At 38.6% G+C, this 27,998-nt stretch overlaps 1 protein-coding gene and 1 long non-coding RNA gene across 15 annotated transcripts; one reads left to right on the forward strand and one right to left on the reverse strand.

The window, feature by feature from the left end:
- Nucleotides 1–4,796: 4,796 nt before the first annotated feature.
- On the forward strand, nucleotides 4,797–27,852 carry LOC128699180 (DNA-dependent metalloprotease SPRTN). Of its 13 annotated transcripts, XM_053791748.2 has the most exons (7): nucleotides 6,300–6,727; nucleotides 7,181–7,676; nucleotides 8,164–8,509; nucleotides 10,495–10,641; nucleotides 12,582–12,699; nucleotides 20,359–20,478; nucleotides 26,221–27,852. In XM_053791748.2, exons 4-7 carry the CDS (start codon nucleotides 10,538–10,540, stop codon nucleotides 27,652–27,654), a joined length of 1,776 nt encoding a protein of 591 aa, XP_053647723.2. In that variant the 5' UTR covers nucleotides 6,300–6,727; nucleotides 7,181–7,676; nucleotides 8,164–8,509; nucleotides 10,495–10,537; the 3' UTR covers nucleotides 27,655–27,852. The 13 variants fall into 13 exon arrangements, with proteins under 13 accessions (XP_053647729.2, XP_053647733.2, XP_053647726.2 ...); XM_053791751.2 differs by lacking the exons at nucleotides 6,300–6,727; nucleotides 7,181–7,676 and adding an exon at nucleotides 5,658–5,817 and having other exon boundaries at nucleotides 8,249–8,509; XM_053791746.2 differs by having other exon boundaries at nucleotides 6,300–7,676.
- LOC128699183 (uncharacterized) lies at nucleotides 15,159–25,067 on the reverse strand. 2 transcript variants are annotated; one of them, XR_008408562.2, is made up of 5 exons: nucleotides 24,928–25,067; nucleotides 23,032–23,120; nucleotides 21,142–21,249; nucleotides 20,380–20,429; nucleotides 15,159–16,114 (listed from the first exon to the last, which is right to left on the reverse strand). It is a non-coding gene; the product is annotated as an uncharacterized lncRNA (long non-coding RNA). The 2 variants fall into 2 exon arrangements; XR_008408561.2 differs by lacking the exon at nucleotides 21,142–21,249 and having other exon boundaries at nucleotides 15,161–16,114.
- Nucleotides 27,853–27,998: the final 146 nt, after the last annotated feature.

Consider the following 27,998-nt stretch of genomic DNA (forward strand, 5'->3'; position numbering starts at 1 on the left):
CAGCTCTCCAATCCAGAGCCAAAACACCCCCTCCCCCCTATGCTCTATAAAACTCCTAATAACTCCATGCCCTTCATACATTAATCTACCCGTTATGCCATATTGTCCTCTATCAATTACTTTACCTAAAACCTGTTTGATTCTGTTCCCTAATACCCTTGCAAATAACTTATAATCACCGCACATAAGCGATATTGCACGGTAATCTTCTACCGTGGTCTGTCCACCCTTCGGAACTAATACAACAACAGCAGTCCTTTGCTGCTCACCCATTGCCCCATCTTCCTTCATTACATTGAACAATCTGACTAAAAATCTCCTCAGTACTTCCCAGTTCTTAACAAAAATCATTAGGCAACCCGTCTACACCCGGTGCCTTACCTAAACTTGCACCTGCTATAGCTTGCCAAATTTCCCCTTCCGTAATCTGTCCTTCAAAAGTCTCCCTATCACTACCATCAAGCTCGCATTGCACATAACCACCCATTTCCCTTAAAGCATCATCTCGTATACCCACATGTTGTGCATATGACCTAAACCATGCATCAAGATATCCACTCATGCCTTCAGTCGACATCAATACCTGCCCTTCCCTATACCCTCCCATCCCCACATGAACAGTAAATCCCCTCATCTCCGTCGCCGCTCTCCTCTTACGCTGTCCTCTCAATACACACGCCGATGGCCTATCACCCCATAACACCTCCTCCAACCCCGCCAAAACGCGTGCACCATCAAATCTTTCATTTTGCAAATCCCTAATGCTCTCCTTTAATCCCTCAATATCTCCCACCGGGTAACTAACCATCCCACGTTTGTAGCAAGCTCTCAACTGCCCCTCAAGATAAGATTGAAACCCATACTTTAACCTATTATATTCCCCCCACTACGTACATAAAAATCCTTAATACCTGATTTCGCCACCGAGTCCCACATCTAACCAGATCACCATTCCCAGGCGCTTCTGCCTCCAACCCCTCCCAAAACTGTTTAAATGACTGTCTATATTCTTCTTCATGCAACAACTTTACATTTAACTTCCAATACCCCCTACCCCTTTGTGGCAACCCCTCCCAACCCAAATCCACCATAACACCCCTATGATCAGAAAATACCACATCCAACACCCTCACCCTATGTATTACTACCCTTCTGGAGACGTACAAACGGTCGAGCCTAGCAGCATACCCACGCCTAATAAATGTATGCTCTACTTCCCTCCCCCCCCACAGATATCGATCAAACCCACCCCTGATAACAATTCTCCCAATATTCCCATACAATGCCCCGCCCCCCTCGGTTCCACATCCTTACGCCTTATCACACAGTTCCAATCACCTCCTATCACGGCTACCCCTGGCAATCCACGCAAGTAGTAAGTAAACCAGCACGTCCCTCACAAATTTATTCTTAACGTGTACGTCACCCTCTGCCGGGCCATACACACTTCTTCTGATGACCAGAGCTTTGGTAAGATGGGTAAGGAAGAAGGATGGGTAAGGATGGAAATATTGGAAAAGGGTGGGAGGGGGGAGAGAGGTAGGATATAAAAGGTAAGTGGCCCAACCACTTTGGTGTAATTTAAAAAGTGTATGTGAAATGATAAGATATTCTTTAAGAGGTATAATACTAACCCATCAGAGTCACATAGTTATAACAGATATATAAGTACATGACTCTGAATTGGTAGTAATTATACAAGTAGCAATTGCTTTTTTTTTTTTTTTTTTTTTTTTTTTTTTTTTTTTTGCGATTGCACAACGGATATTTATGCGACAATGAAGGCAATAATTTTCTGGCCAGTTTATGGAATTACGCGACAATGGCTTCTTACAGGTGGCGTCCAGCCATGGTAAATAGCATAATTTTTACATTAGATTGTTATATAAGATGTCTCCCTAATTGGGGGCGATGATTTTCTTAGTATACATAGAAGGGTTCTGGTGCTACCCAATCTTCTTCATCAGGGAGGTTGCTCAATATCATGGGTCGATGGTAATCATCTTTATGTATAAAAGGACGGACCCTCTGTGGGAGAGTCATTCTTTGAGTCCTGTGAGGAGGAGTATTGACCATACACACACACCAACGTCATCTGTACCTGACCCCATAATCCATCCACACGTATCACCCTCCCCTCCCCCCCTTCACAATGCCTAACAACCAACGGGCTAGTTTCCTTTACCAATATAGCCACACCGCCTTTCAATCTGACTGCATGTTCAACATACACCTTATATCCCTCCACCTTCAACTCATAACCATGTCTATAATTATGCTCCTGCAAGAACACAACGTCAACACCATGACGCTCCAAAAACTCCCTAAACCACTCACACTTTCTCTGCGACCTCAAACCATTGATGTTCAATGTCAAGCACTTAAAACCGACAAAGGTTTCCCTCTTGACACAACCTTTTTGTCACCTGATCGCCTCATTGCACTCTTATCCCTCCCCCCCTTTTTTTGTGCACTCTTACTCGATCCCTGTCCCTGAGTGCCTTTTGACCCCCTCTGCATGACATCCGCCCATGTTTTCTTCCCTGAACGTTGTGCGGGCGTAAGCACTTCATCTGAATCATAAAGCGCTGCTGCGCGCTTTCGCGTCGTACCGTCGACCTGCATCTCGTTATCAAGCTCATCACCACGATGAACCTCAACCTCCACCGTATTCACCGACAAGACAGCCTTGTCACACACCTTAGGACGAACTATCTTCGCCCCTCCATCCTCTATAGTAGTCTCAAGATCCAGGACCATGCCTTCAAAGTTTATTCTCTATAAGGATTACAATGCTGAGTTTACAGAAATTTGGTTATTGTGTGGTTTACATGTAGTAAAATAGTGATTACAGAGTGTACCACTAGAACGCTTAGCATGGCTAGGCATTTCGGGCAGACTTAGTTTTATTCTTAATTGTAAAATATTACAAATTATGAGGTAAGTTGGTATTATGGCTAAGTGACTAAATACTAGTTTGTGAGTTTAGCAATGTAAATGCTTTTGTTTTGGCACAGTACATAGTTTCAGTATTGGAGTATCACAGGATTCATTATTTTAAGATTGAGATTAATATTTCTGTTTATGGTCAAATGAGTCAGTGAGTGTAAGTGTGAACCACCAGGTGGTATTCGTGTAGTTAGTTGACAGGGTGTATCAGGGAGATAAGATGTTTTCTAATGGTAGTTTTGAAGGTGATGAATGTGTCTGCAGTTCTAGAGTTCTCAGGTAGGGTATTCCAGATTTTAGGGCCTTTGACATACATTGAATTTTTGTAAAGGTTTAGTCGGACACGGGGAATGTCGTAGAGATGTTTGTGTCTGGTGTTATGCCTGTGGGTTCTGTCACAACTATCAAGAAAGCGTTTTAGGTCAAGGTTGATATTAGAGTTTAAGGCCCTGTAAATGTAGATTGCACAGTAGTAAGTGTGGATGTACTGAACAGGGAGTAAGTTTAGGTCTATGAAGAGTGGGGGGGGGTTGTTGCCAGGGATGGGATTTAGTGATTATTCTTACTGCAGCTTTTTGTTGGGTTATTATTGGCTTTAGGTGTGTTGCTGCAGTTGATCCCCAAGCACAAATAGCATAGGTGAGGTATGGATAAATAAGTGAGTGGTATAGTGTGAGAAGGGTATTTTGCGGAACGTAGTATCGTATCTTGGAGAGGATCCCAACCGTTTTGGATACTTTTTTGGTTATATGCTGGATATGGGTGCTGAAATTCAGGTTGTTGTCAAGGTATAAGCCTAGGAATTTGCCCCCATTATTTCTGGTAATTAGAGTGTTGTCAATCTTAATGTTAATTTGTGCATCTCCTGCTCTGCTACCAAACATAATATAGTAGGTTTTGTCAGTGTTAAGCGTAAGTTTATTGGCTGTCATCCAAGTCGATATTTTGATAAGCTCCTCATTCACAGTGGTGTTGAGGGTGGCAAGATTAGGGTGAGAGACAGCTCCTCATTCACAGTGGTGTTGAGGGTGGCAAGATTAGGGTGAGAGATGACATAAGTCGTGTCGTCAGCAAAGAGAATGGGTTTCAGGTGTTGGGATACGTTTGGAAGGTCATTGATGTATATGAGGAAGAGCAGGGGACCAAGGACACTTCCCTGCGGAACTCCAGTATCAAGTGGCCGTGTTGCTGATGCTGTGTCTTTAATGGTGACATACCGATACCTATAAGTAATGTAAGATTTGAAATAAGCAAGCGCATGGCCTCTTATACCGTAATGATCAAGTTTGTGGAGTAGGATGTCGTGGTCTACTGTGTCAAAAGCTTTTCTTAGGTCAATAAAAATTCCTAGTGGATATTCTTCCTGATAAGGCCCCGTGCCCAAAATATCCACAAGCGTCGTCCTTATCGATGCTTCCTCCTTGCTATCATTCACTTCCGAGATGATCTCCTCCAATGCCTGAACCACGTCCAAGGAAGGGGAGTCCCCCCCACTCGTAGCACCTGCCATCTCTGCCCTCTCAACCTCCTCACTCCATGACGCACTCTGCGGAGGCAGTGTCGAAAAAGGCTGTTCTTGCTCCACTCTCCTCTCCTCTACTTTTCTTCGTTGTTGCAGGTCGTTGTCTCCACGTCCTCTACCACATTGCGCTGCCAGGTGTTCATACGACCCGCACAAACGACAAGTGCTTCGTTGCCCTGCATATGTCACAAATACCTGAGTTCTGAAATCTTCCATCACCACATACGACGGTATAGGATGTCGTATCGTCATCTTTGCAAAGTACGTACCCTCAGGTATCCCCATATACGTACCAGCTGACCATCTTCCTGCAGTGACCGTGTGTACTGTCCCATATTTACTCGTGGCGAACCTTATGTCAGATGCATCCGCCTCGAATGGCACATTCCTGATCTTCACCCAAGTGAAGTAACTTGATACATCATGCATCCTCACCGTGACAGCATGATTCACAGGTATGGCCACTTCCTGAAACTTGTTCACCACTGCCTCATACATACTCGCCGAATTGAATTTAAGAAATATCCTCTTCGTGCCATTCAAGGCAAGTCCACAAATCTCTTCAGTAGCTACGCCGTAGGTGTCTCTAATTATTGCTGGTAGAAGTAACTCCATAGACGGCCCCGTGATAGCTCCACTGGTTAATTCCATACATACTGTATTAACCCGCCGGCGACAAGCTTGCGCCATGTGAAAATATTACTGCACCCAGTCAACACCAGGGGGTAGCAGCAGGACACGTCCTCTCTACTCAAGGGTTGAGAGACGAATATATGGCCATTATCACACCTAGCATGCCTAGGCATTTCGGGCAGACTAAGATTAAATCAAAACTCTATATTGCTACAGATTATGGAGCATGTTGGTATTAAGGCTAAGTAACTGTATTACAGATGGTAAATTTAGCAATGTGAATGGTTTTGTTTTGGTACAATACATAGTTTCTATTGAAGCTCCTATACTGGAGTATCACAGGCAAACTTATAACTAGTTTAAGATTCATTAGGGAATAGTTGTATTACGTATTTCCATGTTTATAGTCAATTAGGTGAGTGTAAGTGTGAATTGTACAAGGTATACAGACCATAGCTGACATCAATGAAATACTACTATATAGAAAGCCACTTGTTATGCTGAGCATTTCCGGTAAATTAGGTCAGTTTTGTCCCAGGATGCGACCCACACCAGTCCACTAACACTCAGGTACCCATTATACTGATGGGTGAACATGGACGGCAGGTGACTTATGGAAACATGTCCAGTCGTACCGGAGGAGATTCGAACTCTGGACCTCAGTGTGTGAGCTGAGTGCGCTAACTATCAAGCTCGTTTACGAAAACTAAACTGTAAGCCCTGTCATAATCTGTGTTTAGCTTCATACACAAGCATGCTACATTCATATTTCAGGCTATTTACAACAATTAATTAGGAAAGTCAATCATAATTAAAATGCCTGCAGGCGTAGTTTCCACAAGCTTGACAGCAACAAGTATGACAAACAGCTCAGTTTAATTGTAATACATCTCTGTATTCTAGTACCATCAGGTTGGTTTACAATAATAGCACTTTCCTGCTTTTACTGTCAGAGCCATCAGCATAGTCTGTGTGATTCTTTGTCCTAAAGTCATGGAAATAAGTCACTGACTTTTTTGGGGATTACCCTAGGTTACTTATGTGTACTGTGCCTAAATAAACTTACTTGTTGGGGTTGTTAGGACCATCAACAGTAACTTATGTGTACCTAAATAAACTATCTTCCAGAGCACTGAGTTTAGAAAGTAACTTATTACATGGGAAGCAGAGCTCAATATGTTTTAAGACTTGGTGGCCCTTAATAAACCTAAAACAAGTTTTATACTTTAGTGCCATATGGTGGAGTATATACGTTAAAAACACTAGAATTTTTCACAATTAATCATACAGTAAAGGGCGACGGCATTGAACACACTTTAATAATGCTTGGCTAATATGGCCATCCAATCCTTTGAAGAAATTATTTTGAGAGTTAATAACAAAAATACTTTTATTTTGGGACAAGCTGCTGGTCTCAGGTGACAACTAGAAGTAAAAGCACATATGAGTCATTTGGATGTTAGGAAATACTCTTTAGTCTTAGTTCACCCATCAGTAAAATGGGTACCTGGGTGTTAGTGGACTGGTGTGGGTCGCATCCTGGGACAAGGACCTAATTTGCCCGAAATACTTTGCATAACAAGCAGATTTCTATATAGTAGTATGTCATTGATGTCAGCTATGGTCTGTATACCTTGTACATGTAGTAAATAAATATATTATTATAGCTTTCAGAATAGGTATGATTGGCTCGCTCAGCCAGGAGAGAGTGAATCATGAACACAGTAAACACCTCGAGGGAGGTCCCTTGATGATGGTGAGGAGCTCTTGATCTAGGGAATTGGATGTGTACTCCAATTCCCTGAATTAAGCTTAAATGCTTTCCATCCCCCAACTCCCACAAGTGCTGTATAATCCCTATGGGTCTAGCCCTCCCCTGTAATAATAAAGAAGACAGTAAAGCACAAAACAATCTGAAAAGGGTAAATAATTTTATGTTCAGTGTAATGGGGAACCCATCACTTCAATTTCCTCAGTGAAATATCTGGGACTCCCATTTGACCCAGGCATGTCAGAAGAATTGCTAGGGAACAGTGTTGTAAAGAAAGCAAATGCCAGAATAAAGTTTCTCAACAGACAAGCAGAGTGTCTACCTACTGAGGCTTACAGGACCCTATATCTAGCTCTTATACAGTGCCATGGTACTCTGCCTTAATAAAAAGAAATTGAAAGACTACAAATTACCCAGAACAAAATGGTAAGATTCATCCTGGACCTGGGTTCAAGGGAGCATGTAGGCCGAGATGAATTACAGCAATTAAGAGATAAGATAAGATTTCGTTCGGATTTTTAACCCCGGAGGGTTAGCCACCCAGGATAACCCAAGAAAGTCAGTGCATCATCGACTGTCTAACTTATTTCCATTGGGGTCCTTAATCTTGTCCCCCAGGATGCGACCCACACCAGTCGACTAACACCCAGGTACCTATTTGCTGCTAGGTGAACAGGACAATAGGTGTAAGGAAACGTGTCGAAATGTTTCCACCCGCCGGGAATCGAACCCGGGCCCTCCGTGTGTGAAGCGGGAGCTTTAGCCACCAGGCCACCGGATATGCTAAATGTTGAAGACAGAGTAAAACAACTGAAATTAAATCATGTTTATAAAACTGCTTACAAACAATGCTTAGAATATCTTGCTGCCAAGTTTGTAAAGGCTGGGAACCAAAGCAATTACAGTACTAGGGGAAGGGAGCACAGCTTTGTAGTGCCCACAGTCAGTGGCCAGGCTTCAAACATTTTATTGTACAGCAATAAAAAATTTTAATTTTAATTTTAGGAACCAACCAGTGATGCACTTGGTGAAGTGAATGCAATTCTGTCGTTTGTACAGTAGGTAGTTAAGCCTTGGACACCTTTTATTATACAGCAATAAAAGAGTGAAATAGATTTCCCAAACATGTCAAAGTCAGTGCTAGCATGAGTCAGTTGTTTTTTCCAGATAGTGTTACAGGTATATTTAATAGAGACAGCTACTGCTTACATAGCAGAACTATATGCATTTATCGCTGCCGTTATAGGCATTTCAACCTTATCTGCTTCCTCATTCATTGTTGTTTCAGATTTCCCATGTGTTTCAGGTGATCCAGAGTTTTGATTCCATGTCTCATTGTATTTCACATTAAGCACTGATTGTCACATCTCCAGCAGACACAAAGAGGCTGTCTTTTGCTGGGTCTTGGACATTCTGAAGTTCTGGGCAATGAATTCACAGACTCGGTTACTTGTTTCATGGTGCAAGATCAATCAATCTCTTCCCAGGGGAATTTTACTACGTAACTTATTTACCAGTACCCTGTCAGTGATGGTGCCCTTAGTATAATCAACAAGCTTTTTCATCGCATCACAGTTATGTTCTTAGCTGTGTCCCTTCATCACGGTTGGGTATAGGAAACCCTTCTCTTACAAGTACGTACTAGACTCATGTGGACACCACTCTTTTTCTTTTTTTTTTATTCTTTCTTTTCTGTCCTCTTTATTTCATTCTTTATGCAGCACTAAATGATCCATATGGGTTTAGTGTTTTTCATGGATATATGTACTAATAATTCTTCCATTTTAATTCTTTTAATAAAATCAGTACAGTGCAGTACAAAATATTAGTATGATACAGTACATACTGTACTCTCTGTAATAATAAATTAGTGTCAAGATGACTCAAGAAATCGTAATGACACGATTGCAAACAAACCATACCCCCGGCCGGGATTGAACCCGCGGTCATAGAGTCTCAAAACTCCAGCCCGTCGCGTTAGCCACTAGACCAGCTAGCCACAAAAAGATTCATCCAACTAGGTTGGATGAATCTTTTTGTGGCTAGCTGGTCTAGTGGCTAACGCGACGGGCTGGAGTTTTGAGACTCAGTGACCGCGGGTTCAATCCCGGCCGGGGGTATGGTTTAGTGTCAAGATGTAAGAACTAGATCTCTAGCAGTAAGATATCTAGTTAAGAAAATGCATTATCATAATTATTAATACATGCCTGTAATTAATCTAGGTGGATAGGTACACAGGTATACACATAAGTACATACAATTGTTTTAGTGTAAATTTCCTATGATAACCCAAAAATGTCAGACAAAGTGACTTGTTTCCATTGGGGTCCTTGACCTTCATTGTTATTATTAGCACTAAATACAGTAGACTGTCATTTAACACGAGTTTATTTGGCACAATTTGGTTATAGCATGATTGAAAAATTGCAGCACAGTTTTATAAAACACTTCGTAAAATTAACTTTACGTTGTTCCGTTTGAGGGTGCAGAAAAAATTTCCCCAGCTCAAGCTGCTGCCTTGTTGTGGGTCAGCGGGGGAGACCTCCCGCCATCCCATGCCACCCCTGACACTCCAACCACCACCACCCCAGCCATCGTAAATGCGTGTTCAGTTCCACTTCTCTCCTACAAGCTAGCTGTGTTTGTGAATTGTGTTTTGATCTTTAATTACCATATCTTGTATCTGCCAAGCAATCATGACACCCAGTAGGCATACCAGTGTTGCTGAAAGTGGCAAGAAAAGGTATAAGCGTTTAAGTCTTAGAATTAATTAAGAAAATAGAGATATTAGACAAGAGATAGCCTGTGGCCGTAATTAAGCTTCACTTTGTGCACATAAGATTGAGGTAAATATGAGTTTGTGTGATGACTGACTTGACTTACTAACTGACTGACTTACTGACTGACTTACTGATTGACTTACTGACTGACTGACTTACTGATTGACTTACTGACATAATGATTGACTTACTGATTGACTTACTGACTGACTTACTGACTGACTTACTGACTGACTTACTGACTGACTTACTAACTGACTTACTAACTTTGGCTGACTTATTGACTTGACTGACTGACTTACTGACTTATTGACTTGACTGACTGACTTACTGAATTGACATAATATATCACGACAGTGAGTTACAATTACATATTAACTTATTTTTGTAAGATCTGTTGGTTTAAAGAAAAGTTGTTTGGCTTTTTGGGGGCTAACAGGAATGTAACCCTATTTTTCCCATAAGTTCTTCAGTTCATCTGAAAAGTTTTTTTTACCTAACACTGTGTTTTCAGGAACGTAACTACCTTGAACATAGATCTGTTTGGACAGTTTAAGGGTTAAATGACGTTCTACTGTATGTTCTCATGGCTTCAGTTAATTGATGATAAGAAATTGAATCTCATTTTTCAATGACTGACTTACAAATTTTTTCAAGGATTTCATAATTTGAATTTTTACAAGTCTTACTAATGACACATTCAGTTTCCCTTCCTTCATGATGTATTTTTTGAAATGTATTCATTGGCTAACAGCTGGTGAACCATAGTTCAGTATTTCTTTTATATTACTATACACTTATTTTAGTTAAGCAAAATAATTAACAAATATTGTTTAAAGTAATGCAGGTTTGATGACTACTGGTGTATGAGTTGTAATAAAGATGGATGGTCAAGAAATACAGACCTTGTTTGCCCAATATAACAAGAAGTACTTCTGGGGCAAACTTAATAAAGTTAATCTCAGCTGGAGTCCTTATATGACATTGTGAGTTGTAAGAATTAGTAAAGCTTAATTTCTTTGTAATTTTTTAATAAACATAAAATGCTCACTTTTAATGTGATTTTATAATTTTTGACCTTGTTAGTTTCTTGCCTAGTAAAGGCCAGTAGGCCTGCTGCAGTGTTTCTCTATTCTTATGTGAAGTAAAATATCTCTCCCTTAATTGGTTTTTAGCTTAGGTTTGGAGAAACAAATTTTACATGCATACATTCAAACCCAGTTCATGAATGTAATTTTTCAAGACAAGTGATGCTATATATAGGTTTCAATAGCTCTGTCTGAAACCATTGCTTATTTTTTTTTTTTTTTTGACAGCACATTCAAGTTTTATTAAGCAACACAAATTGGCAGGTGCAGTTACTGTTTTCTCCCCATGATGATTTTCTTCACTGAGTTTACTCACTCTACTGGTTGTTTAAGGCCTGCATTATTTTATTAAAATATACAGTGGAACCTCAGTTTTTGTATGCTGTAGTTTGTATGTAAAACTATAGTTATTCTCTATAAAATGTATTTTTTGTTAATATTTCCCATAAGAAATAATGTAAATCCAATTAATCCGTTCCAGACACCCAAAAATATTTACAAAAAAATACATTTTATAGAGAATAACTATAGTTTTACATACAAACTACAGCATACGAAAACCGAGGTTCCACTGCACAGCTATTTTAACTATGTAATGTGCATAAATTTTTCATCTTTTATTCATGTGTCTACTTTTCTTATTAGCTTTGCTTCCTCATCTTTTTTTTTTCCTTTCACCTTCTTCACCTCTTCTTATCCTGCACCTTTTCTCCTTGTTTTCTTTCCTTGCACCCTTTTTATATGGTGCACTATCCCACAATATATAAAACACCCATGTTATCTAAATTGATTTTTTAATGAGTAATTATGGTAAATTCATTACTTATACAAAAGCTTAACTAACATTTAGAATTCATGATTTTTCTGTTTCTCATTATTACATAAAATTTATTTTTTTGCAATTTCCCAGTTGATTACTTGTAGACAGTTACACGGGTTGCTGGCACTACATTCTTCCCCAAAGCCCAGTCTTAAACCAGGTCTCCTGATTGACAGCCTCATAAATCACACTGTTGTTGCTCACTGCATGCAGTCTAATGTAGGTACCACAGCCAGGGTGATCAAGCAGTAACTTAAAGAATCTATTCTTTTTGAAAGTAGCTTGGGGTCTGTTAGTAATCTCCCTTATGCTGTATATGAAGGAAGGATGTTGAAGAGTCTTGGGTCCTTTACAATTATTGAATTATTTCTAAGTGTAATCCCATTTTCTTGTTTGGGTATTTTATACCATTAGCTGAGCTCTTGCTTTCATTTGGAGTGGTTTCAGTGTGTAGCTTTTGAATTGATCCATCCAGAATTTTCAAGGTGTAAATTACAATGTAGCTTTCTCATGTATGTTCTAGGGATTATAATTCAAGGGACTATGGATGTTCCTGTTAATTTAGGCACTTTACTAAATTTACATGGACAGTGAAAGCTCTCTGTATTTTCATCAGATTTGCAATATCACCTGTTTTAAACAGTATTCCAGACCAATGGGGGGGGGGGGGGGGAAGCAGACCTTTTTTCAAAGTCAATTAACCCAGAGGATTTTTGCCCCGTATTTTGAAAATCCATTAAATTGAGAGTTTATGGTGTTATCCTCCTTGGAGATTTTAGTCTTTCATATGTTAAAAGAAAAATGGTAGAAATAGCATTGTACCAGGCATAGTACCCAGAAGCATTTGATGAATGCTATCATAGAGTGATAGTTCATAAAATAAGATCAATAGGTATAACAGAAAAAAGTAGGAAAATGAATATTCAGTTTTGTAACAGAAATTCATATCAGATAAAATAAGTTTCTCAAAGCATGTAGTACTGTACATAGTTGAGTAATGATTTTCTACTTGTTGCAGATGTGCAGGACAAACAACGTACCGAGTGAGAGGCCAATCATTCTCCTCGTGTAGTATTCGCCTCAGTCAGCCAATTTTATCCCAAAGACCTCACAGTGACACTGTTGACACACTTCTGGTTAGTATTGACCCCATATCTGTGGCATACCCAGAAATTAAAATTCATGTGTGGGCATGGGGCAAGATTTTGAAAATAATTTTTTTTTCATATTGATTGAAAGAGTGCATTTTTATGAATCAATTAAGACTACAGTGAATGGAATCTGATAAAAATTTACGATTTTACTGTGTGCTGAAGTTGGCAAAATAAATTATCATGTACCTTTGACCTTTGAAGAGGTTCAAGAGTTTAGCTACTCTCGGAGCCTGGCCATTGGCCAGGCTCGTCTGGTGCTTGCCTGGTCAACCAGACTGTTGCTGCTGGAGGCCTGCTGCCCCACATATTTATCACAGCCGTGTTGATCTGGCACATGGTGAAGATACTTGTCCAGTTTCCTCTTTAAGGCTTCTACACTTGTTCCAACCATGTTTCTGATATCTTCTGGTAAGATGTTGAATAATCTGGGACCACGAATGTTGATATAGTGTTCCCTTACTGTGCCCACCGCACCCCTGCTCCTCGCTGGGTTTATTTTACACTTTCTCCCATATCTCTCCAATATATTGTTATGGCAGTATGCAGATTTGGGACCAGGCCCTTGAATACTTTCCAGGTATGTATTATCAAGTATCTCTCTCCCTTTTGCTCCAGTGAGTACATGTTCAAGGCTTGAAGGTGTTCCCAGTAATTTGGGTGCTTTACTGGTTCAGTGTGAGCCGTAAACGATTTCTGTATTTGTTCCAGCTCTGATATTTCTCCTGCTCTGAACGGGGACGTCAGCATTGAGCAATATTCTAAATGAGGGAGCACTAGCGATTTGAAGAGTGTCACCATCAGCATTATTTCTCTTGTTTTGAAAGTTCTCAATGCCCACCCCGTCATCTTCTTGGCTGTCATGATTTTTGTCTTATGTTCCTTAAAAGAAAGGTCAGCTGACATAATTATTCCCAGGTCTTTTACATGTTCCTTTCGATCTGTTTGGTAACTCTCTTGAGTTTTGTATATAGTGTTCCTTTTGAGTTCTTCATTCTTTCCATACTGAAGCAGCTTGAACTTATCAGCATTGAACATCATGTTGTTCTTCACTGTTTATAACAGCGGTGTAAATGCACAAGTGCTATTTATATTTTAATTTTTTTTTTTTTTTCACTTTTTATTATGTACTTATAATGTTTACCAGTATGTACAGCTCATTCATTTTTAACCCTTTGACTGTCGCGGCCGTATATACATACGTCTTACGAGGTACCGTGTTTGACGTATATATACTCATAAATTCTAGCGGCTTCAACTCAAGCAGGAGAAAGCTGGTAGGCCCACATGTGAGAGAATGAGTCTGTGTGGTCAGTGTGCACCATATAAAATAAATCCTGGAGCACGCAGTGCATAATGAGAAAAAAAAAACTCCGACCGTTTTTTTTAATTAAAATGCCGACTTTGTGGTCTATTTTCGTATAGTATTTATGGTTGTATTCTCTTTTTCTTGGTCTCTTTTGATAGAATGGAAAACATATTATAGAAATAGAGGTGATTTTGATTGATTTTACTATAAAAAGAACCTAGAAATGGAGCTCAAAGTAGGGGAAATGTTTGATTTTTGCCAATGTTCAAAAGTAAACAAATGATACCATTGTCCAATAAATGTCCAACTAGCCATTCTAATATGCAGTCATGAATGGATTGATGTTATTTATACAATTATTACAGTATTGCAGTAGTCTGCATAATAGTAAGTCTTCTATTTTTTGTTTGAATAAAAATTCAAAATGGAAAGCAAGAGTAATATCAGAGGGGCCTGGAGACATGACTGATGAACAAAGAAAATGTTATTTTAGAGCCAGGAATGTCTGCATTGTTCATTCTGGACCTTATTTTGAAATTGTCATATTTTTTAGTTTTCGTGAAATTGGCCAAATTGCAAATTTGTGACCACATTATTAGGTAGTTGAAATCGGTAAATGGGCAGTTTCTTGTACTCAACCGATAGAAAAAATGGAGTTCTAAAGAAATAGCTATGAGTTTGGGCGACTGGAACAAGGGAATTAGCCGAAAATAGGGCTAAAAGTGGGCGAAATCGCCGATTTGTAAACAGCGCTGAGGTCGCTAACTTCGCGAGAGCATAATTCTGTCAGTTTTCCATCAAATTTCGTTTTTTTGGTGTCATTACAATCGGAAAAAGATTCTCTATCATTTCATAAGAAAAAATTATTTTTTTTTTTTTTAAATTTTGCGACACCAGGAGACACCTCAGGATTGGGGGTTGCGACAGTCAAAGGGTTAATGATATTAGATGTGTTTCAAGGTGTTTTGGTACTTCAAACAAGGGACAAGGCGTAGTCCTATATTACCCCACAGAATTTTCTATATAAATTAGAGCAAATAATAAATAATTTTTTTTGTTTACTGCCCTGTTCCTCTAATACAAAGAATTCCTATAGTAGTGTGCATATTAATTGGGACAGTGATGAAATAAAACATTTATTTGGAAAAATTAATGTTTATTTGAAAAATACACAGTAATGATTTGACAGATAATTGATTTAATAAGCAATATGACTACCTTTTGCTTTTATAAGCATTACTATGTGCTTTGGAATAGACCTGTCAATGTTGAACACATTTTGGCAAGTTCTTCATTGTGGTACCAGGTCCTAATAACAGGAGTTATTTTCTCCACAGTTGAACAGTCCTGTTTCGTAATCCTGCGTTTGGTTATTGCCCATTGATTCTCAGTAGGGTTGAGGTAAGGAGAGGTTCCAGGCAAATTTAGAATGCTTATCCCACTCTCTTCAAAGAATGTCAGCATTTTTCTGAAAGTGTGGCACAGAGTAAGATCCTGCTGGAAAATGCCTTTTCCATCAGGAAAGTCTCTATCCACAATGGAAAGCAAATGAGAATTGGCTTCTCTTTGTCATTGTTCATCATTCCCTCAACAATAACAAGCCATCCAGGGCCTTTAGCAGTAAAACTACCTCAAAACATCTTCTTAGGTGGGTGTTTTGGCACTTGTTCAATGTGTTCATTCCAAAGAGGTTCACCTTTGCTCCATCTCACTACCACTGATCTGTACCCATAAACTTGAAAATGCACCTCATCTGAAAATTGAACTTTTTTCCATTCATATGTTGTCCATCCCTTAAAATCAGGTGCTCACCGCAGCCCTTTTTTTTCATAGTAGCAGTCAATAATTGTTTCTTTACCGGCTTTCTGGCAGTTCTGCCAACTTCAAGAAGCCTTCATTGAACAGTTGAAGAATCAACATTTATACCAGCTGAAGTCAAATTTCTCTGTAGATCTTTGTTGGTCTTGGGATCCTTCACACTATTTCTTATGATAACCTTGCATTTTCTTCCACATCTTCCTCTATCCAGTGCTCCACAATCACCAGTGTTGTCAGCCCTCTTCAGTCTCCAACCAATTATCAGCAATCTCTCTGATCAGTTATGGAAGGAGAAGAGGGAACATAAATACATAAATTGCATAAATTCAATGAGTATGCAGTTTAAAATAAGGGTTGGATGCAATGGGCTAGTAACCCCTTCTCCTGTAGACATTTACTAAAAAAGAGAAGAAGAAAAACTTTATAAAACTGGATGCTTAAATGTGCGTGGATGTAGTGCGGATGACAAGAAACAGATGATTGCTGATGTTATGAATGAAAAGAAGTTGGATGTCCTGGCCCTAAGCGAAACAAAGCTGAAGGGGGTAGGAGAGTTTCAGTGGGGGGAAATAAATGGGATTAAATCTGGAGTATCTGAGAGAGTTAGAGCAAAGGAAGGGGTAGCAGTAATGTTAAATGATCAGTTATGGAAGGAGAAAAGAGAATATGAATGTGTAAATTCAAGAATTATGTGGATTAAAGTAAAGGTTGGATGCGAGAAGTGGGTCATAATAAGCGTGTATGCACCTGGAGAAGAGAGGAATGCAGAGGAGAGAGAGAGATTTTGGGAGATGTTAAGTGAATGTATAGGAGCCTTTGAACCAAGTGAGAGAGTAATTGTGGTAGGGGACCTGAATGCTAAAGTAGGAGAAACTTTTAGAGAGGGTGTGGTAGGTAAGTTTGGGGTGCCAGGTGTAAATGATAATGGGAGCCCGTTGATTGAACTTTGTATAGAAAGGGGTTTAGTTATAGGTAATACATATTTTAAGAAAAAGAGGATAAATAAGTATACAAGATATGATGTAGGGCGAAATGACAGTAGTTTGTTGGATTATGTATTGGTAGATAAAAGACTGTTGAGTAGACTTCAGGATGTACATGTTTATAGAGGGGCCACAGATATATCAGATCACTTTCTAGTTGTAGCTACACTGAGAGTAAAAGGTAGATGGGATACAAGGAGAATAGAAGCATCAGGGAAGAGAGAGGTGAAGGTTTATAAACTAAAAGAGGAGGCAGTTAGGGTAAGATATAAACAGCTATTGGAGGATAGATGGGCTAATGAGAGCATAGGCAATGGGGTCGAAGAGGTATGGGGTAGGTTTAAAAATGTAGTGTTAGAGTGTTCAGCAGAAGTTTGTGGTTACAGGAAAGTGGGTGCAGGAGGGAAGAGGAGCGATTGGTGGAATGATGATGTAAAGAGAGTAGTAAGGGAGAAAAAGTTAGCATATGAGAAGTTTTTACAAAGTAGAAGTGATGCAAGGAGGGAAGAGTATATGGAGAAAAAGAGAGAGGTTAAGAGAGTGGTGAAGCAATGTAAAAAGAGAGCAAATGAGAGAGTGGGTGAGATGTTATTAACAAATTTTGTTGAAAATAAGAAAAAGTTTTGGAGTGAGATTAACAAGTTAAGAAAGCCTAGAGAACAAATGGATTTGTCAGTTAAAAATAGGAGAGGAGAGTTATTAAATGGAGAGTTAGAGGTATTGGGAAGATGGAGGGAATATTTTGAGGAATTGTTAAATGTTGATGAAGATAGGGAAGCTGTGATTTCGTGTATAGGGCAAGGAGGAATAACATCTTGTAGGAGTGAGGAAGAGCCAGTTGTGAGTGTGGGGGAAGTTCGTGAGGCAGTAGGTAAAATGAAAGGGGGTAAGGCAGCTGGGATTGATGGGATAAAGATAGAAATGTTAAAAGCAGGTGGGGATATAGTTTTGGAGTGGTTGGTGCAATTATTTAGTAAATGTATGGAAGAGGGTAAGGTACCTAGGGATTGGCAGAGAGCATGCATAGTTCCTTTGTATAAAGGCAAAGGGGATAAAAGAGAGTGCAAAAATTATAGGGGGATAAGTCTGTTGAGTATACCTGGTAAAGTGTATGGTAGAGTTATAATTGAAAGAATTAAGAGTAAGACGGAAAATAGGATAGCAGATGAACAAGGAGGCTTTAGGAAAGGTAGGGGGTGTGTGGACCAGGTGTTTACAGTGAAACATATAAGTGAACAGTATTTAGATAAGGCTAAAGAGGTCTTTGTGGCATTTATGGATTTGGAAAAGGCGTATGACAGGGTGGATAGGGGGCAATGTGGCAGATGTTGCAAGTGTATGGTGTAGGAGGTAGGTTACTGAAAGCAGTGAAGAGTTTTTACGAGGATAGTGAGGCTCAAGTTAGAGTATGTAGGAAAGAGGGAAATTTTTTCCCAGTAAAAGTAGGCCTTAGACAAGGATGTGTGATGTCACCGTGGTTGTTTAATATATTTATAGATGGGGTTGTAAGAGAAGTAAATGCGAGGGTCTTGGCAAGAGGCGTGGAGTTAAAAGATAAAGAATCACACACAAAGTGGGAGTTGTCACAGCTGCTCTTTGCTGATGACACTGTGCTCTTGGGAGATTCTGAAGAGAAGTTGCAGAGATTGGTGGATGAATTTGGTAGGGTGTGCAACAGAAGAAAATTAAAGGTGAATACAGGAAAGAGTAAGGTTATGAGGATAACAAAAAGATTAGGTGATGAAAGATTGAATATCAGATTGGAGGGAGAGAGTATGGAGGAGGTGAACGTATTCAGATATTTGGGAGTGGACGTGTCAGCAGATGGGTCTATGAAAGATGAGGTGAATCATAGAATTGATGAGGGAAAAAGAGTGAGTGGTGCACTTAGGAGTCTGTGGAGACAAAGAACTTTGTCCTTGGAGGCAAAGAGGGGAATGTATGAGAGTATAGTTTTACCAACGCTCTTATATGGGTGTGAAGCATGGGTGATGAATGTTGCAGCAAGGAGAAGGCTGGAGGCAGTGGAGATGTCATGTCTGAGGGCAATGTGTGGTGTGAATATAATGCAGAGAATTCGTAGTTTGGAAGTTAGGAGGAGGTGCGGGATTACCAAAACTGTTGTCCACAGGGCTGAGGAAGGGTTGTTGAGGTGGTTCGGACATGTAGAGAGAATGGAGCGAAACAGAATGACTTCAAGAGTGTATCAGTCTGTAGTGGAAGGAAGGCGGGGTAGGGGTCGGCCTAGGAAAGGTTGGAGGGAGGGGGTAAAGGAGGTTTTGTGTGCGAGGGGGCTTGGACTTCCAGCAGGCATGCGTGAGCGTGTTTGATAGGAGTGAATGGAGACAAATGGTTTTTAATACTTGACGTGCTGTTGGAGTGTGAGCAAAGTAACATTTATGAAGGGATTCAGGGAAACCGGCAGGCCGGACTTGAGTCCTGGAGATGGGAAGTACAGTGCCTGCACTCTGAAGGAGGGGTGTTAATGTTGCAGTTTAAAAACTGTAGTGTAAAGCACCCTTCTGGCAAGACAGTGATGGAGTGAATGATGGTGAAAGTTTTTCTTTTTCGGGCCACCCTGCCTTGGTGGGAATCGGCCAGTGTGATAATAAAAAAAATAAAATAAAATGCAAAAGCGTATTATAATAAGTGTTTATGCACCTGGAGAAGAGAGGAACAGATTTTGGGAGATGTTAAGCAAGTGTTTGGGAAGTTTTGAACCAATTGAGGGAGTAATTGTTGTGGGAGACATGAATGCTAAAGTGGGTGAAATGGTTATAGAGGGTGTGGTAGGTAAGTTTTGAGTACCAGGTGTAAATGATAATGGGGGGCCCTTTGATTGAACTTTGTATAGAGAGGGGTTTGGTAATAGAGAATACACATTTTAAGAAAAAAATGATTAATAAGTATACAAGGTATGATATAGGGCATAATGACAGTAGATTGTTAGACTGTATTTGTAGATAAAAGACTGATGGGTAGACTTCAGGTTGTGCATGCTTATAGAGGGTACTCAGATATATCAGATAATTTTTTAGTTGTAGCTACAGTGAGAGTAAAAGGTAGATGGGAAACAAGGAGAATGGCATCAGCAAGTAAGAGAGAGGTGAAGGGTTATAAACTAAAGGAGGCATGTAAGATATAAACAACTATTGGAAGAAAGATGGGCTAGTGAGAGTATAGACAATGAAGTTGAAGGGATATAGGATAGATTTGAGAATGAAGTGATAAATAGTTCAGCAGAAGTGTGTGGTTACAGGAAAGTTGAGCAATTGATGGAATGATGAGGTAAAGAGAGTAGTAAGAGAAAAAGTTAGCATATATTAGGTTTTTACAAATACTAAATTTTACCAGTGTTTTGACAGAAAAAAAAATAATTTTTATTATTAATTTTTCAGTGTTCATTTTTTGAGGTTTTTATCATTTCAAGGTAAATGGACAGTATTTTTCCTCTGTTAATAAAGTTATTCATTTACATTTTACAGCTGTTGTATAGTGACTGTAGTGCTTGTTTTTAGTTTAGCTGTGTTTCAGCATGAAATGATCCATGCTTACCTGCATGTGACCCAGGGATGCAGGTATCGGGACAGCCATGGACCAGAATTCTGGGAACATATGACAAGGATTAATGACTTGGAGGGATCAAATATAACTGTAAGTGATTTAAAAACCAACATATTCATTAGGCAATATTAACTCTCTATAGAGTATACATCTCATTATTTAAATTAACATAGAATAACAGAAAACTTAAATTAACAAAATTGTGATGCTCAGTTACGCTGTATTCCACATATAAGCAGGATGGTGTTTAATGCTTTCAGTGTCACAACCCCTGAAATAAAAGTACAGTGGAACCTCAACCTGCGAGTGTCCCAACATATGCTGACCAGGCATCTTAAGTCAGTCGTGCCAAATTTGGAGGCAGGAAAAATAAAATGTTGATCTACGTTTGGAGCGCTAGCGATAACAATGTAAATCTACGTTTGGACAGTTAAGGGGTTAAAGTGCAGACATTGTACTTCCCATCTCCAGGACTCAAGCCTGGATAATTGGAAAAAAATAATGTTATCAGAGAATCCTGCATCCAGGCCAACATGTCTCCTTCATTGATATACAGCCTCTCCTCACTTTCTGGAGTTCCTTTCCTAAGACCACATCATTAAATGAATTTGTTGCTAATCAAGGAGCCACCCCTTACTGATACTTCAAAAATGCCACCACCCAAAATTAAAACATTCAGTTTTATGTTTGCTGTGAAAATCCTTTCAATCCATACATTATTAACGGTAATACAACATGAAATAGGTGACTTACTTTCAAGATATTCCAGGAAATGCATGTGTAGCTGATTACAGTGGAACCTTGGTACTTGAACAGCTCCATACTCGAACAAAGCTTAGCACTCAACCAAACAAACACGACCTGCCAGAACTTCGCTGTAAACTATTTCGTGTAATTTTCACATTTTTTTTTATGTTATTTGTATAAATAAGTCACCATGGGGGCCTACGAAGATTAGTGATAACAGCCAACCAAAAAGAAAATTGGTTGGGAAGAATTTGTTCGATACTCGAATGGATCGACACTTGAGCAGCCTTCTGGAATGAATTAAGTTCAAGTACTGAGGTTCCACTGTACAGTGGACCCCCGGTTAACGATTTTAATCCGTGCAAGAGGGCTCATCGTTATGCGAAATAATCGTTATGCGAATGAATTTTCCCCATAAGAAATAATGGAAATAAAATTAATCCGTGCAAGACGCCCAAAAGTATGAAAAAAATTTTTTTTTACCACATGAAATGTTAATTTTAATACACACAAACTGAAAAAGGCATGCACAATTACATGACACTTACTTTTATTGAAGATCTGGTGATGATTGATGGGATGGGAGGAGGGGAGAGCATTATCTTCTTACTGTTTAGAAGGGGAATCCCCTTCCATTAGGACTTGAGGTAGCAAGTCCTTTTCTGGGGTTACTTCCCTTCTTCTTTTAATGCCACTAGGACCAGCTTGAGAGTCACTGGACCTCTGTCGCACAACAAATCTGTCCATAGAGCTCTGTACCTCCCGTTCCTTCAAGACTTTCCTAAAATGGGCCATAACATTGTCATTGAAATAGTCACCAGCACGGCTTGCAACAGCTGTGTCAGGGTGATTTTCATCTATAAAGGTTTGCAGTTCAACCCACTGTGCACACATTTCCTTAATCTTTGAAGTAGGCACAATGGATTCCACAACTGGCATAGGCTTCTCAGGGTTAGCCCCAAACCCTTCAAAATCTTTCTTAATTTCCATACTAATTCTCACCCTTTTTACCACAGGGTTGGCACTAGAAGCTTTCTTGGGGCCCATGGTCACTTATTTTCCAGAAACAGCACCGAAAACACTGTAATAATACGAAATATTCCGAGTGTATGCTTGGATGTTACCGCGGAGGCTGGCTGGTAAACAATGGGACGGCCGGCACATGTGAGGGCACATTGGACGCGTCTCGGACGAAAATCGGTAAGCGGGTTTTTAATCGGTATGCGCGGCAAAAATTTTGCGATAAAAGTAATCGTTATGCGGAAAAATCGCTATGTGATGCCATCGTTATGCGGGGGTCCACTGTACTTGGGAAAATTTTTTTTTTTAGAAAATCTTACTTTTTTCAGTCTTAGTTGAGGATAAGAGTGATCTTCTAAAGTTACTCTTCAGGCACACAACGTTTTCTGTAATGGTCATGGTCACTTTTTTTTTTTTTATCCCTCCCCCGCCGCCCACCCTTCAATACCTCTCCATATAATGTCAGTTTTTATTAATTTGGGCATCTTTATCATGCTTCTACATTATTCATGTTATACTAATATTATTATGGAATAAATATGATTGATAGATAACCTTTATTGATAGTAATAGTATAATTATACAATATTTTATAGTGGGGTGAGACCTCCATGCATCATGGTGAACCGTGAGTTAATGAGAGATTGCTCATGCCTTCTCCCTCTCGAATAGCTCTGCACACCCTCCAGTACCTCTACATATAATTTCAGTTTTTATTAATTTGGGCATCTTTATCATGCTTCTACGTTATTTATGTTATACTTAATACCTTTGTTGATAGTACTTAGCAAATCAAAACTGTAATTACACATTGTAAGCTATGCAAAGAAATAAAATCCTTATTCCTTATCTTAGTAGCAGTATAATTATACGTACTATATTTTATCGTGGAGTGAGGCACACCTCCATGCATCATGGTGAATCCTTAGGTACTGAGACACTGCTTGCTTCTCCCTCTGTTGTAGCTTCACCCAATTTGTAACAATGTAAAATAATGAATTAAATATATATATTAGAAAGAAAAAAAGAAAAAGAAATAAAAAAGAAACTCCCACTTGAAAACTTTTTTTTAATTTGCATAACTCTACATATTACAGAAAACAATAAAAAAGTAAAATACACATACAGTACACTCATTACTTACCTTAAAATACTTGTAGTCTTAATATAGGGTGAGAGGTGAGTAGCATTTATTGTAGTGATACAATAAATGGTAATGACACCAAAAGTATGAAATTTTATGGAAAACTTACAGAATTACGCTCACAAGAAGTTAGCGATCTTGGCGATATATATGCATCGGCAATTTTGCCCACTTTGAGCCCTATTTTCGGTCAGTTCCATTGTTCCAGTTGACCAAACTCATAGCTATTTCTTTAGAACTCCATTTGTTCAACTACCCAATAAAGTGGTCAGAAATTGGCAATTTGGCCACTTTCACTCACATTAAAAAGATGACAATTTCAAAATAGTGTCCAGAATGAACAATGCAGACATTCCTGGCACTAAAATAACATTTTCTCTGTTCATTAGTCATGTCTCCAGGCCCCTCATATTACTCTTGCTTTCTACTTTGAATTTTTATTCACGCAGAAAAATAGAAGATTTACTGTTATGCAGACTACTACATTATTGTAATTGTATAAATAGTGTGAACCCATTCGTGACTGCATATTAGAATGGCTAGTTGGACACTTATTGGATGGTGACATCATTTGTTTACTCTTGAACATCGGCAAAAATAGAACATTTCTGTTATTTTCAGCTCAATTCCAAGGTTCTTTTTATCGTGAAACAATTCAAAATCATCTCTGTTTCTGTAATATGTCTTCCATTCTATCAAATGAGACCAAGAAAAAGAGAATACAACCATAAATACTATATGAAAATACATCTCAAAGTCAGCGTTTTAATCCAAAAACACGGTAGGAGTTTTTTTTTTTTAAATTCCTGGACAGTGAGAGCAATTCTAAGATCAGGAGTCTGTACTGTGAAAGAGTTAAGCCAGTTCCATTGCTCAATTCGACCAAATTCTTAGCTATTTTGCTAGTACGCACAAAAAATCACCCATTCAACTATCAGAACCGACCTATAATGTGCATAGAATTTAGTAATCTGGTGAAGTGCACACAAAATTAAACAAATTCCAATTTAAAAATAAAAGTCCAAAATGAGTGCTGTATGCATTCCAGCAACATATCCTCAGTTCATTAATCACTCCCTAGGCCTGTCCTATATTAAGCTGCCCTCCATTTTCAATCCATCATCACACAAAACTATAAAAAGTTTTACCCTATTTCTTGAATACAGCCTCTCCTTACTTAACGATGGAGTTCCGTTCCTAAGATCACATAGGTAAATGAATTCGTCGCTAAGTGAGGAGCATAATATAATGGTAGTGGGTTTGTCTCAACCATCTTTGATAGTTTTAATATCACTTTTGCACCATTTATAACATTTCTGGCATATTTTTAAATGTTTATACAGTAATGTACTGTATATTGTAGCAAACAGAATAGAAGAAATCAGCTCTAATATACATTATTTTGGTATGCATGCTGCCCAGAGAGCCCGTCCTAAGTCCTAATCATTGGTAAACAAGTACGTCACTAAGTGAGGAAAGGCTGTAATAAAATTTAACCAAGAATGATTGGTCATAGTTTAGGGGTGTCCCAGTAATTGCAACAGACCTGGTAAACACATTAAACAGACTGGGTAAGGTACGGGGTATTACTCTCCCCCAGGAAAATTGTAAAAATAAATTATTTCTACTATTTTAATCCTTTCATTGTTGGTCCCGCTGTATCACGGCTTTGAAGCCAGTGTCAGTCCCGTAGTATGACGCCATGAGCTCATCTCACTCAGATAAGCTGTGAGTGATAAATTTGGGCCTAGATATGAGAAAATGGGTCTATGTGGTAAGTGTGCACCATATAAAAAAAAAATCCTGCAGCACACATTGCATAAGAAAAAACTGATCGTGTTTTTGGTTTACAACAGCGACTTTGCAGTGTATTGTCGTATGGTTTTTATGGTTATATTCTCAATTTCTTATTCTCATTTGATAGAATGGAAGATATATTACAGAAATAGAGATGAGTTTGGTTAGTTTCAGGACTGAAAGTAGCTTGAAATTGAGCTCTGAGTAATGGAAATGTTTGATTTTTACTGATGTTCCAGAGTACACTTGTCCAATATGCATTCAACTGGCCAGTCTAATATGCATTTAGGAATGCACTGACATTATTTATACAGTTATTGCAATAATGCAGTAGTCTGCATAAAAGTAAATTTTCAGTTTTTTTGTGTGAATAAAAATTCAAAATGAAAAGCAAGCATAATATAAGAGGGGCCTTGAGACATGTCTAAGAAGCAATGGAAATGTTTATTTAGTGCCAGGAATATCTACATTGTTTATTCTAGATCCTATTTTCAAATTGGCAATTACCGAATTTTGTGTGAAATTGGCCAATTTACCAATTTCTGATCACTTTATTAGGTAGTTGAAATAGGTAAATGGGCAGTTTCTTGTATTCATTTGATAGAATGGAAGGAATACTAGCAAAACAAGCTATGAGTTTGGTCGACTGAAACAATGGAATTGGCCAAAAATAGAGCGTAAATTGGGCAAACTTGCCGATGTGTAAATATCGCCAAGATCGCTAACTTTGTAAGAGGATAATTCTGTAAGTTTTCCATCAAATTTCATACTCTTGATTTCATTACCTTCGGTATATTATAAGCTGTATCAAAACTGTAATTCTATACTGAACTTCTCTACTAGACGTATTAAAGCCTTATAAAATTACCTAATAGAATGCTCATTTCTCTTGTACTCATTGTAACTCATCTAATGACTATATGAACTGTTATTGCCTTATTAATCTAAAGTTAATTTTAAGTTTGCCTGAAATGCTGTGCATACAAAGGGGCTTTTGGCATGTACCCCCAACTTTTATATTCCTTGTACAATCATGTATCGTATCAAAACAAAATTATTATTATTATTATTATTATTATTATTATTATCATATTTTCTCACTAACTTTCCTTTCTCCTATTTAGGTATATCACAACTTTAAACGCGAAGTGGACAAATTTCGTATCCACGTATATCGCTGCGACGGGCCTTGCATTAATAAGCGACCATACTTTGGTATTCTTCGTCGAGCTATTGCGCGGCCGCCAGATCCGAGCGACAAGTGGTGGGCTCGACATAACCAGGAGTGTGGAGGCACATTTCACAAGATTGAAGGACCAGGAGTTGTTCCTCCCACTGATTCAAAAGGAGAAACAAAGCCTAAACATATGTTCAACCCCTGGATATCCACTTCATCTAACCTCCCAAGCAACATGCCATTAGTTCAACCGAATGCATCAAATTCATGCAACTCTTCTAATATTGAATATCACTATAGTGATAAAAATAACGTTCATATAAATACACCCGAAGGTTCACATATTACAAGGACAAGTGGTACAGCAAAGTCTCATAAGACTGCTCAGCAGTCTCTGCCGAGTGATGATAGATGTAGGAGCTATAATGAAGATCACATTCTACAAAGAATAAAGACAAAATATTCAAATCCTAAGAGATCAATTCTCTTGTCAAAGGAGGACACAAAGAAAGCTTATTGTGTTAGACGGCAAAATAGACAGAAAAGAGGAAAAAGCCCTGAGAAGGGTACTCTTATTGATGGTAATGTGAATTGCAACTACATTGCCAGGTCATCAAGTAAAATATACCTTCAAAAGTACTTAAATAGATTTCGTGAAGCTAGGAACTTAAAGAGCTTTGTGACACACAAACCAAATGTATTAAGTGCGAAATGTAAATCGGACACACGCAGTGTAATTGAGAAATATATGAATAGATTTTATGAAGCAAAAAAGTTACAGAATAGTTTGCTGCAAACTACTTCAGAAAGTAATGCATCATTATTTACATTACCATCAACTTCAATTTCAAAAGGTAATTCTTTTAAAGCAATGAAAAAAGATGATCATAAACCTACAAACCAGGGCTCAAGTACATCATGTCCTATGTGTAACATTTCTATATCAAATGCAGTTTATGAGCAACATATTCAAGAGTGTTTTGGAGATGATCTAGATATAGAAATGAATGAGTCACATGAAAAGGTAGAACCAAAGAAGGTTATTGACACTTCACCAAAATGTATGACAAAAGAGAGCAGAGAGGTAGACAGTAACTGGAATGAACATCAAGCAAAAATTTGTCCAAACTGTAAATCACTCATCCTTGCTCCAGAGATGAAATTGCACTTGGAATATTGCTTTGACTCTGAGAATGATGATGATGCTGATAATGAGTTACTCAGCAAATCATCTGATAAAAATGAAATAATACATTTTGATGCTTACCATAAAGTCACTGATGTTGTATCTTGCCCATCTTGTATGGAAAATGTTGAAAAACACTGTATACAAGAGCACCTGAGTAACTGTTTACCATTATTTTCTGAAGAATTTGATTAACAGATATGTTTTAATGCATTTAAGAAAGAATGAGGATGTTGCAGTTTGAAGTGTCATCTTATTTGTGATGTCAGCACCCTTCTGGCAAGACAGTGAGTGAATGAATGATTGTGAATGTATTTCCTCAGTAGATGGCTGATGTTGCACTCGCTGAAAAGGACACACTGTATATATTGAATTTTTATATACTTTTATATTGCCAATGTTTTCTTGACCTTGAGAAGGCATATGACACAACTTGGAGGTATAATATTTTGGCCCAGGCCCACTCCTTAGGCCTCCAAGGCAATCTACCATCCTTCCTTAAGAACTTTTTAACTGACAGACATTTCCGTGTTCGAGTC

Source organism: Cherax quadricarinatus, chromosome 54, assembly GCF_038502225.1.
Source record: "Cherax quadricarinatus isolate ZL_2023a chromosome 54, ASM3850222v1, whole genome shotgun sequence".
Taxonomy (NCBI): Eukaryota; Metazoa; Arthropoda; class Malacostraca; order Decapoda; family Parastacidae; genus Cherax; species Cherax quadricarinatus.